General features: G+C 42.7%; 1 protein-coding gene across 12 annotated transcripts in view; it reads left to right on the top strand.

Annotated features, from left to right (window-relative positions):
• Window positions 1-12,007, top strand: part of LOC147613543 (DNA polymerase eta-like) — a 102,761-nt gene extending 90,754 nt beyond the window's left edge. For 6 of the 12 annotated variants that reach the window (XM_086781521.1, XM_086781519.1, XM_086781522.1 and 3 more), the window contains 4 exons: window positions 7,605-7,829; window positions 7,924-8,257; window positions 8,394-9,200; window positions 10,818-12,007. In XM_086781521.1, coding sequence (XP_086637647.1) covers window positions 7,605-7,829; window positions 7,924-8,257; window positions 8,394-9,175 — 1,341 coding nt within the window. In that variant the 3' untranslated portion in view covers window positions 9,176-9,200; window positions 10,818-12,007. Of the gene's footprint in view, window positions 1-7,604; window positions 7,830-7,923; window positions 8,258-8,393; window positions 9,206-10,817 lie in introns of all 12 variants that reach the window. The other 6 variants (XR_015263212.1, XR_015263213.1, XR_015263210.1 and 3 more) reach the window with 5 other exon arrangements.
• Window positions 12,008-12,877: the final 870 nt, after the last annotated feature.

Here is a 12,877-nt window from a genome sequence, read left to right as displayed (position 1 = left end):
TAAATTGAAAGCACTTACCTTTTTACAGCAGTTTGATGCTGCTTTTTCTGGTGGGAATTACACAGAGTCCTCGAAGGTGAGGAAAGCTGCCACTTTTCTCAAGGGCAATGCTTTGCAGTGGTGGTCTACTCTTCTTTTGCAGGGCATAGCACCCACCACATGGGTTCAATTCAAACAGGTTTTCTCTTCCGTATGGCTCACATCTACATTTGAGGTGGATGTTATGACCGCATGGCACAAGCTGGATGCTTCAAAGTGTGATAGTTTGGAGGATTATAACAAGAAGTTTTGGGAAGCTCTACTCCCAGTGACTTCTTATCGTGCTGTGCCATTATCTGAGCAGGTTGAGAAATATTGTTGTGGGCTGCCCAAGGAGGTACGAGATTACTGTATAAAGACAAGAGTAACGAACATGTCACAGATGATTGAAAATGCTATGACAGCTAATGCGTTACTCACAGGTGGTTCATCTGGATTTAAAGGCAGTAAGAAATTGAGCAAGAAAGCTGAAAAATTTGGGCATGCTTCTCGTGATGCTAAAGGGTCTACAGAGACAAAGTATAAGAAGTTGCCAATGCCCAAGAGGACTTCTGAGGAAAGACAGGCTTTGAGAGATGCTCAAAAGTGTTTTTACTGTACTGAAGAGGGACATATGTCATTCAATTGTCCCAAAAGAACGTCCAAAAAGGACCCTGACAATAAAGGAGAGCCCAAGCCAAAGAAACCAAAGCCTTCTGCAGGCTTAGTTCCTGATCTTGTGGGGGAGCAGCTAGGTGGTGAAGCTACAGAGTTGTGCAGGGCATGGGGCAAAGTGAGAGATTAGAATGCCTTGATCTTCTTTGACACACAGGTGCTAGAGCCAACTTCATTTCACCGGATTTGGCTGGCCGATTGGGGATTCGCGCAGAGGAGATGGGGCCGTTACATGAGGCTAACATGGCTTGTCCAGGGTATGCAGAACCCGTCACTCCTATCATTGGGAAGCTTCGGCTTCATTTGCAGGGTTACGTGGACAGCGAGGAGTTCTTCATCATGCCTTTGGATGGCTGTGATGTTTTGTTGGGGATGCCATGGTGCCACAGGGTACATGCGGTGGTGGATACTTACAATAGGAAAATTACTCTGACTCATAGAGGGAAAGAGCATGTATTGGATGTAAAACTCAAAGGGGAATCTGTTCCTATTGTATCCGCTTCGGCGATTTCATCAGTAATGAAAAAGCATCTTTCCGCGTACTTGATTTATGTAAAGGATGCACAGGATGATGAGTCTAAGTCTAATTTGTCAATGTTAGATAAGGACAGGGCTGATTTCTTAAGTGGGTTTCACGATTGTTTTTCCGAGTCATTGCCAGGAGAATTACCTCCTGAGAGGCCAGAAGATCATGCCATAGATCTGATTCCTGGTAGTACTCCACCGAATAGACCGCCGTATCGTGTTAGTGCAGCCCAACAGGAAGAGATTATGAGTCAGGTGCAGGAACTATTGAATAAGGGGTTGATTCAGCCTAGCTCATCACCCTTTTGCTCACCTGTGCTCTTAGTGCAGAAGAAGGATGGTTCTTGGCGCATGTGTATTGATTACAGGGCGCTGAATAAGAATACCATCAAGAATCGATTCCCCATACCGAGGATCGATGACATCTTGGATCGCTTACAGGGCTCCACAGTTTTTAGTCGTATTGACTTGAAAAGCGGGTATCATCAGATACGCATTAGACCCGAGGATGTGTATAAGACAGCATTCCGAACCACATTTGGGTTGTATGAGTTCTTGGTTATGCCCTTTGGTTTGACAAATGCGCCTGCCACATTTAACAGAATGATGGACAGGATTTTCAGGCCTCATAGAGAGTTTGTGGGCACATTCTTTGATGATATGATTGTGCATTCACAAAATGAGGAAGAGCATAGAAGGCATTTGGCCATTGTGTTTGCAGAACTCAGAAACCATAGGTTGGTGGTTAATGGCAAGAAGAGTGAGTTTTTCTTGCAGGATATACATTTCTTGGGGCATATTGTGTCTGGTCATGGAGTCCGTATGGATCCAGCCAAGGTAGAAGCAATACTTAGCTTTGAGGACCGTGCATGATGTACGCAGCTTTCTAGGATTGTGTTCCTATTACAGGCGTTACATACGGCACTTTGCTGAAATTGCTTCGCCTCTTCATGCTTTGACGAAGAAAGCAACTCCGTTTAGATGGGCTGATCGGGAAATTACAGCATTCAAAAAGCTCAAAGAAAAGCTTACTTCGGACCCAGTATTGGTGTTACCGGACCTCCGAAAGGCTTTTGTTGTCCAGTGTGATGCATGTGGAAGTAGCATTGGTGCAGTTCTCATGCAAGAGGGACATGTGATAGCCTATGAGAGTAGAGTTTTGCAAGATGCTGAGAAGCATTTACAGGTGTATGAGAAAGAGATGTTGGCTGTAATTCATGCTCTTTCTACATGGAAACACTACTTGCTTGGGGCTGATTTCACTGTGCAGACAGATCATCAGACCTTGCGTTATTTCCTCACGCAGACTAAGCTTTCAGAGAAGCATATGCGTTGGGCAAACTTTTTGTCAATGTTTCACTTCCAGATTGTGCATGTGGAAGGCAAAAAGAATGTAGTGGCAGATGCTTTGTCACGCAAGCCACAGGTCTCTGCAGTTTCACTTGCTTATCATCATGAGCTTGATGAAATGAAAGAGCAGTATGCCCATGATGAGGATTTTGAAAGGTTGCATGATCAGATGTCTGAGGGTCAGCGGCATGAGCATTACACTCTCAGAGATGGGTTTTTATTGATGCATGGCAGACTGTGTGTTACCAGGCTATTGCGACTCAAGGTTATGATTGAAAGTCATGCTCCACCGTATGCAGGTCATAGAGGTATTGACGCCACGGTCAAAGCAGTGGAGACTTTCTTTTATTGGCCAACCCTGAGAAGAGATGTTGATGCCTTTGTGAGGCAATGTATCGTATGTCAGAAGGTAAAGTTTGACCGTCAGAAGACACCAGGGTTATTACAGCCTTTACCTATTCCGGATAGACCTTGGGAGAGCATTGCCATGGATTTTGTATTTGATCTTCCACGGACACAAACCGGAAATGATGGCCTCTGGACAATCATATGCAGGTTCAGTAAGCAGGCTCATTTCATTCCCGTGCGGAAGACAATTAAAGTGGATCATATGGTGAAGTTGTTCATGGCGAACATCTTCAAGTATCATGGCTTGCCTACGTCTATCATTAGTGACCGTGATCCACGGATGACGAGTTTGTTTTGGAGAGGGTTGTTTGACAACATGGGTACAACTCTCAAGTTTTCATCGTCATTTCATCCACAGACAGATGGTCAGTCAGAAGAGGCTAACTTTACAGTGTTGGATCTTCTCAAGTGTTATGTGTCAGAGCACAAGCAACAATGGGAAAAGTATCTTCCTTTGGTGGAGTTTGCATATAACAACACTGTACATAGCTCGACAGGCAAGGCGCCTTTTGAGATTGTAGAAGGAGGGAAGAAGATACCACCCATTTTGCATACAAAGGATAAGATCTTTGAGGCTGATCAGTATGTGGAGAGCTTGGATGAGGCTTATCGGAGAGTTAAGTTGGCCCTCCAGAAAACTCAGCAGAAGCAAAAGAAAGCCGCAGACCGTCACAGACGTGATTTACAGTTTGCATTGGGTGATTGGGTTCTTTTGCGCTTTGAAAAGGCTAGACTCAAGAAGATGAAGGGTAAAGAGCGCTTATTCCCTAAGTTGAGCATGCGATATTATGGGCCTTTTCAGGTTTTGGAAAAGATTGGTGAGGTAACCTATCGTTTGAAGTTACCAGATCACTGGAGGATTCACAATGCTTTTCACGTGAGTCTTCTTAGACCTTTCCGTGGGGATGTGCCTGAGGATGTATCAGATGAGGCTCAGCCGGAAGTTGAGGAACTTGATGAGGTTCTGATTCCAGAGCAGATACTGGCACATAAAGAAAGGAAGGTACGAGGTAAAGTTTCCCGTCGCTATCTTGTGAAGTTCACGAACTATTCACCGATGGATGCGAAGTGGATGGAGGAAGGTGACTTAACAGATTCACCTCAGGTTTTGGAGCTTTATCTCGATGCCTTTGAGTTAAGAGCCGACTCTTATTGTGGCTCATTCAGGTTCAGCAGAGCATGGGTCTGGAGCATTACCTGATGCTCAAGAGGGGGGTAGCACCTCCACTCCCTTGACACAGACAGGCTCAGATGACATCTAGAGGTCGCTTGGTGCAGATTTTATCTCATCCGAAGGTACTGAGGCTGACAGTACATCTGTTTATGGGACTTCTATGATATATGTGTACTAGTCACATGGAAATTTTTGTGGATATGTATGGTTCACAGTGGTATACAACTTGGACTATTACTATGCCATTGGTTTGCAGTGAATATTGATACATGTGTATGGCTCAGAGAGATTGGGACGCTGATCTTGCCATATTGTATATTTCACTTTGGATATTTTGATGCATCACCAGAATGCAATCGAGGACACTTGCCATCTTTCAAGAGGGGGGTATGTCATGGCCCTGTGAAAATGGAGCAGGACAAGTGTGGGCATGGTGGTTGCAGGGTCAGAATATTTTATGATTCACATGGGGGGTGCCCGGACAGTGTTTAAGATGTGTGGACAACCCTAGGTGTGAAGGGGGGAACTAGAAACATTAAGTTTTAATGTTTATTGGAGTTTGCCCCTAGGCCTTAGTGGCCCTAGGAACTTATTAAAGTTGGGGCCCTAGGGATTAATTTGGGGAGGAGTTTTCTCTCTCTTCTCTCTCTCTCTTCCCTTTTTGGGGAATCGTGTAGCAAAAGAGGAGTTTCCTTCATGCGCTTGAATACTAGCGTGGAAAAGCAGGGAAGCTGAAGGCGGCTGCTGAAGACCAGTCTGGTTGCTGTTTTTCTGAGTGGAATCAGCCGTACAGCACTGTACGGCCAGAACTGGGCAAACATTCTCTCTCTTTCTCCTCTGTTGCTGGCTGCGCACAGAAACTGCTGCTGGAAACTCTGCGCACAGGCCAGTACAGGCTGTACCAGCAAGTACACAGGCCGTACAGCCCTGTACGACAGCCGTACAGTGTACGGACAGGGCTGACGCATGCTTTTCTGGGTTCTGAAGCTGCAGGCGGCGCTTGTCAGGTGGCTGGACAGACCTGAATACTCTGATTCAGGTTGGTACAGGAGTGGACAGCAGGCTGTTTATGCAAGTACAACTCTTGGCACGTATCCCGAGGCGGTACAGACGGGTACAGTGCTGATTTTCAGATCTGTATTTTCAAGGACAGCATAGGAGTGAGCATCAGGAGGAGGATACAAGCAAGTGCAAGCACACGTGTGAAGGAGGGTTGTGGATTCAAGTGCCTGCAGGCACAGATTGGTGCTGTTGCTTCGTCCAGTGTTGTTTCACGAGCTGAACTTGGTAAGCTCTGTTTCTGTTCATCTATCTCTCTTTCTACTGCTTGATGTCTGTTGCAGATATGTGTTATCTGGCCCCCTTGTGAGAGGAGGGGTATGGCAGATTGACAAGGGATTAAGACAGAGATTGGACAGCACATGTATGTTTGAGCTGAGAAGATGTATCATGCTCTTGAGATATGCCAGATGTATGCCCATGGCTGGCCTGCTTTGTGATCTTGGCTGATCAGAGGGAGGCACAGTGTGTTGCTTGAGGACACAGATCTGTGTGCATAGATCCTCTGTGTTGAGAAGGATTTGTGGGCCGTCAGATTGGACTTACAGGTGTAAACTCTTGGCTGGTCTTTGTGTTGTACTCAGCCATACATATTATTTTTAATTGAATAAAGAAATACCGCAAGGGGCGCCAAGCTTTGGGGCCAACAGGTGTCGTTGTGTTATCAGATTTGGGCACTCTAGCTCCAATCTGTGTTTTGTTTCTCATCTAGACTACAAGTGGACGGGTGATTGCTCCTACTGCACTCTGGTTTTCTATCAGAGGCCGGTTTCATCAAGAGGCATATCAAAGTACAAACCCAACCAAACGAGTGCATGATTAGAAAGGTTCAAAGAGTAATCAATCCACATACGACATGGAAAAGTGTCAAAATGATTTGTATGCAAGAGGTTCCAACGATCTAATCTTGCACGATAATCCGAGTGCACATTATGGTGAAAAGTAAAACCTCTCTTATCAGGAGAAGTGGCTGTCCATAAATCTCTCAATCCAAGATCAACCACGACATTTATCCAGGCCACTTTTTGAGAAGCAAGCATATGTGAATGAACCCGAGTGTTGTCTTGAGGAGAAGGGGAGTTGTTAAAATCCCCACAAATAAGCACATTGGACAACCAAGGGTACTGACTCATAAAATGCCACAAATGAGTTCGATGGGCTGAAATTGTAGGGGCATATACAGTGCCAAACTCATAGAGCTCCCCATTGAGCATGCACAGCAAAATAATTAGTTTGCCATGTGGATCATTATAAGCCACTGTAGGCTATAAAATTTGCTTGACCAGCACACAAACATGAGAAAAAACTCAAGCCAGTAGTGTATACAGTAACCACCAAACAAAGTTGTCTTGCCAACAAATTCATGCTCGTTATGTTCTTGAAGAAACATGATATCATGATGCATCTTATGTACATATTCCCAAACAAGTCTCCGTTTGTCAGAGAAACGCAAACCTTGTACATTGTATGGTACATATTTTATAGGTGCATTCATCATGATATATATATATATACACTTTTTTTGTGAAAACCACTGTTTCATTATAAATGCAATGTACATTTATAGCTGCCCCAACATGGAGCTGCTACTACGGAAAACTAGAAACAGTGATAAAACACGTCAACTGGGCCATGGAAAGGTCTCCAAGAAAGTGGGCATCTTGGAGAGACTGGAGCAAGGAGAATCTGAAAAAGGCGAAGACATCCTAAGTGTGCCCAAACAACTGAGTGTTGCGGGCATGATATAAACTCCATAAGGCACAATAACAGCACCATGGAAAAAAGAGAGCATAATCGGGGGTAGAGGGATATCTACCAAACAGCCAAAAGTGCCTGCCAAAGGAAAGCTTGGGAAACCAGGCATGGAGAAGAGTTGTCAAACAAGCTAGGAAATCTCGAGCAGTAGGACAAGCCCAGAGTATTGCATATATATATGCATGTATGTACCATGTATGTGTGTGTGTGTGTGTGTGTATAGATGATATATGTATATATGTATGTAGTTTCACTAAAAAAAAGTATGTAATATGTATGTATATATTATATGTATATTTATACATATCTATCTATCTATCTATCTATACATACACGCATACTTGTGCGCACGCACACATTATCTATCTATCTATCTATACATACATGCATACTTGTGCGCGCGCACACATTATCATGAATGACGAAAGGTGGTTATGGCATTGCAAGGGGCCTTATGGCATGCATAATGTAGATATATACGTAAATATCTCTCTCTCTCTCTATCTGTACATACATACATACATACACAGCGCGCGCGCGCGCACACACACACACACACATTGTGAATGTGAAAGGTGGCTATTGCATTGCAAGGGGCCGTTTGGCATGCATAATGTAGAGAGTTGAATGGTGTCTGCAGGGATATAAAATAAACCAAGACCGAAAATTTCCATCCAAATCATGTGTCTTACGCTATGGGAAGGAAAAAATCGCTCAAGATGCTTTGAAGCTTTTTGAGCGTGGGTTGAAAGACTATTTGGCTCCATACAATTTGTCACCACGAAAAAAATGTGGCACTAGCTCTAGCTCTTGGGCCATCACTTCATTGTTTATTGGAGCTTCCAACATTTGGGCAACACCTGCGGTAAGTTTGAAATGGTGATAATGTCACATGCATATGTGAAACTAAGATGATAACTATTGGGAGGTTTTATCTGTTTTCTTTATTGTATTGGCAGGGTGTGAACCCCATAACACGCTTTTTCTCGTCTCCAACTTCGCCTTCCACCAGCTCTTTGCAAGACAGAGTTAGTCCTAGTTCTCCTTCAGCATCACCTTCCAAATCATTTAGCTTGGATGAGCCTTTGTCTCCATACGAAAACCGAAGTTCAGAGGATGAAACCATGATAAAAGCTTCCAAAAACAGGTATTATTTTGACATGAAGGGAATGGGAATGGGTTCAGAATCCAACAGCTCAATGCAGCCCTCAAAAGAGGACCAGTCTGATCAGTTGATGGAAAAGTCAGCAACAACAAGGTTATCGTACGATAGCTCTTGTGTTCCTCAAAACGGTACACCTGTTTCCTCTTATCACAAGGCAGCGAGTTCACTTGATTCCTGATACCGAAAATTAGCAACTTGCAATCTCACACTTGACTGGAGGTAAAGCTTTTTTGATAACTTTTTTTACGTGTGTTTTGTATGTAGGCATTGGTGATGTACATGGCAGAAGAGGTGATGATGAACAAACTTATGATACAAGGCTTGGAAACCATGGTGAAATGGCAATGGATGCTTCTGATAGTGTTGGGGAGAGTGAAGTCATATGTACTCCAACCTTCAGTAATTTTGGGCACGTTAACACAATGGAGTGTACTCTCCAGCTCTCAGCATCTGGTCCATGCATTCCGGAGGTGAATTTGTTGTGTCCAAGCTCAAATCCATCGCAAATGGATTCAGTCGAGAAGAGTTCACAAGATCCACATCTTGTTATACATTGTTCACCAGTTGAACAGGAAGCTGCTGCCACATGTGTTGTAGCCATTGATAAGAACACATCTGACACAGTTGGAAGTGGAAACCCATCTCTTCTTCAAAGAACGAAGGAGTCTCTGCCATTCGAAGCAATAAACACACTTGGGAGTGGAAACCCATCTCTTCTTCAAAAAATGAAGGAGCCTCAGCTGTCCAGCACTGCAGTAGGAAGCCATCAACAGCCATCAGGTTTTCTGAAACTAAAAAATGTATGGGACTGTAAAGGATGGAGTGCTTCAGAGTGTGTCAGATCCAATCCATCTGTCAATACTACTGTGTGGGGTTATAAGCAGGGAGAGATTGATGAGGCAGTGCTCTCTGAGCTGCCAGAGGAAATACAAGAAGAGCTTTGCAGGAGCTTTGGATTCAAACGACAGCGGGTAGTGAAGAGATCTACCATCGGCGATTTTTTCAAAGGCTCCTCGGCTCATGGAAGCAACAAATCTGACATATAAGTCCTTGAGGAGGCACATATTGAAGGTCAGGTTTCTCATGTTGAAAGATTTATGCTTTCATGTCTCATAGTCTATCGGCAATCAGTCATGTACGTCATAGCATCCTTAGCCAAAAATGCAGTCCTATGGTCATGTTCATCTAGGTATATCTTTATGCTGTATTAGCGGACATGCGAATTTCACATTGTGAAGTTCTCGTCCAAGTTGCAGCCAATTGTTGTTGTGTTAATTCTTTCTATGTTTAGTGGTGCATATGCCCTATCAACTACCTTTTGGTTGTAATAATTCTTTCTATTTGTTATGATCCTTAGTGCTAGGCTTCATTATGGCTGAGTCTGCCTTGTCTCCAGAGCTCTAACAGAAACTCAATACACAGACCTCTGTATAAATGTATGCTCTTATATGTGTGTGTGTGTGTGTGCGCGCGTGCATGGAGTGTGTTTGGGAGCATATGTTAATACCAAATTCTACACCCACTATTGAGCATTGATTACGTTAGTGGGGATGTCGTAGTATCTAGTCTATACTATGCATGATGGAGTTGATGGTTTATTCTCTTGTGGGGATGACTACCATGAGGTTATAAATTGCACTTTCTTATAAGGTGAATTTGGGCATATTCTTATAAGGTGAATTTGGGCATGTTCTTGGATTCATCTAGGTATATATATGAGTTCATGTGAGAGATAGTTACTATTTCAAAGGTGAATTATGGGATGTCATGTGGGCACCATACAAGCAACACACAAGAGCTATAAGGGTGGGAGATCAGCCACTAGGGGACGAGCGCCAGAAACAGAGTGAAGCAAGCTGGTGTAAGGCCACTTGAACATACTCAAGTCCATGAGGACAGTGGAACACTCCCTATCCAACTTTGCTAAGGGACGTAGAAAGCTTTTCCTAGACAGCCTATCTGTCATCATTTGATCTAGTTCAAAGGATTTGGGGAAGGGGCAACTGGCTCCATGTTGGCAGGGAGGAAATAGTCCTATAGCATTAATAATTAATGACATCCAATTACGAGCAAATATGTACATTAATCGCCTTTTCAAAAGGTTCATGTACGTGCGTTGCTGTGATGTCTCTTCACCATACGTATTTCTTTTCCTGGACGTGGCTTCTAGTACTCGTGTGCTTATGATTATATGCTATATGCAGCATGTGATCATGCTCAGCTGTGGCATATTCTTTTCTTGGAGGCTCTCCTACTTATTTAATGAGCTCCAGTGCTTCTTTCTGCAGTACTGGTATTTGTTTTCTGCGTTCATCAAGAAGAAGACCATATAATGACATTAGTAATGTTACGAAAATTGACAGGCGACCCTTTAGTTCATCTATGCTATGTCGTGAATCAAACAGTCGTCCTTCTTCTACCCCGTTACTGTGTGATGAGGGTGAACCTTCTACATCCACTGTACCGAGGGTTGACTGCTATCCTGTGCCTTCCAAAATTGTAACACCTCCAGAAGGATCCTTTGCAGTTCGCAATCTCCGTGCAGTGAAGCAGAAAGCCCGCTCCTCAGATATCTATTGTCTGTGAAGGTCTTCAACACTTAAATTGCATTTTTTTAAATCTGCATGTTTCTTGTTTTTGTTGGGTATTTATTACTTTCGGTGCATATTTTGGATGCATATTTCGCAGGGTCATCTGAAGCTGCAAAGAAAGACAATAAGGCAGCACCAACATCTTCTGTGGACCCATTGGCCAATGAAAAAAACACTGAATCTAAGCCATCAGTTTGCATTTTCTTTGCAGAGAAAAGAACTAAACTATTCGAAGTCTCTTTGACTATTGCTATCGGAAATAGAGATATCAATGTTTGCTCATGGGAACCACTTGAAGAATTCGTGAGGATGGAATGCCTCAAGGGCTTGTTCGCGCTATAGAGAGGAGGTACTCTAAATCATCTCCATTTTCAAATGGTCATTACTCTCATGGCTCCTTCATTCATCAGCATTGGCAAAGTCATTAGACGTTAACTGGGGTGGGACTTCTGTAAACCAGAAGGCGCTATTGTCATGTGTAGAGGTCTATGCCAGATTCGAATTCATACATTCAAAGGTATGGTCAGTTATTGCATGAAGGATCTGCATAAAGCACATTTCAAATTCTTCTCGCACATCATCTCCGCAGAAGAGATAACTAGAGGGCGACAACTCTATGCATTGTACAGACAAGCTGATTTAAAAAATAAAGTTTGCTTGTCGCCAATAAATCTTTTTGAGAGAGCATGTCTTCATGGACAACTATGTAGCTAATAAACTGGGTGCATCGCTTCAAAGCACACTTTTCAGAATGGTCCGCAAAGGCAAGTATTATCCCGCTGCGTCGTGGATAATACCGAAGACGGGAAACGGGATGAGTAAGAAAAGGTCGGCATCAGTTTGGAAAGTAACGAAAATATCTCACCTTATGCAGTCAATTGACATTGAGGAGTTTTTGTTTGCAAACACTTCTCCTGGTAGATATTTGGATCTATACTGACATCCACGCAACAATGAAGACGACAATGGAATGAATGATGAAACACACAGTGATACATAGCCTTGAACTTACAGTAGCCTTATCATTATAGATGATGATGATGACAGCTCCCACTACAGTGCATCTTTTCTTTTTGTTTGGCACAATTTTAAAAAAGCCATCATAAATGATGATGAGTTTGTGCCTCTATCACCGTTTGTTTGTAAGTATGTTCGCCTTATAGTGGAAGAGGCATGCTTTGTGTAGGTTGTGTGCTTTCACTGTCCTGTTCGTTTTGTTTCTTTACTGATGTAATCTTGTGTTGCCACATGTAAATTTCTCCATTAATAAATTTGGTTTTCAAAACGTATCTATTTTTGTTGCTCACTCTTGTCCTCGTTGTTCATTAATTTTTGGAAAGTGACCAAAATCAAAGAATTAATGTTAATTATTTCTAAACTGTACTATGAAACCTTACTCCAGTTCTGTACTTGCATTAATTTGTTGCAATCTTGCAGCAAATTAATGCACACCAAACAAAAATAGTTGTCAATATGAGCATTATATTATATTATACCACTAACATGATTTACTTGAGAGAAATCATTTGTGGGTGGGAACATTGTGGAGCAAGTTGCACCACCTTTTCAAGAGCAAGTTTATCTACCATTCAAGGCTTCATATTCTAATTACCAATTGTTGGATCTAGATGTTTCCACGGCAATGACTATGAGAAAAGAACTATTATCACTAAATCTCACAAGAATATAGGCCTTCCACCATATTGAGTGGTTTGAAAGCTGAGTTGTTAGTGGACAAATCTCTGCATCAGTGTGTACATGCCTCTCTCCTTCCATGTTTTTAAGCCTTGGAATTGTTTTGAATTTTTATTGTTGACTTCTAACATGAATGAGTGAATGTCAATTTCAACCCTAAGAAAGAGAGTAGACATAAACTCACTAAACAACAAACAAAATATATTTGAAGGCAACACCACCTTTGATCTTGAGGAGTATTCAATATATTGAAACTACATGCGCGCACACGTGTGGGCACACACAAACCTTACCCTCTTTTGTTTCCTCATAAAACCACACTTTCTATTTCTTTAATGTATAAAGAGAAGACCCCCCAAGATCAGGGCACTTCTCATATGTACAATTGAAAACTATGGAAAAATAAGTCCAGAGCAATTGGTGTAGCTATTGTAGCTGAACATAGTCATCAAACGATTGATG

This window comes from Cibotium barometz, chromosome 43 (assembly GCF_041138505.1).
Source record: "Cibotium barometz isolate CiBa-2024 chromosome 43, ASM4113850v1, whole genome shotgun sequence".
NCBI lineage: Eukaryota > Viridiplantae > Streptophyta > Polypodiopsida > Cyatheales > Cibotiaceae > Cibotium > Cibotium barometz.
This window is presented reverse-complemented; position numbering and strand designations above follow the sequence as displayed.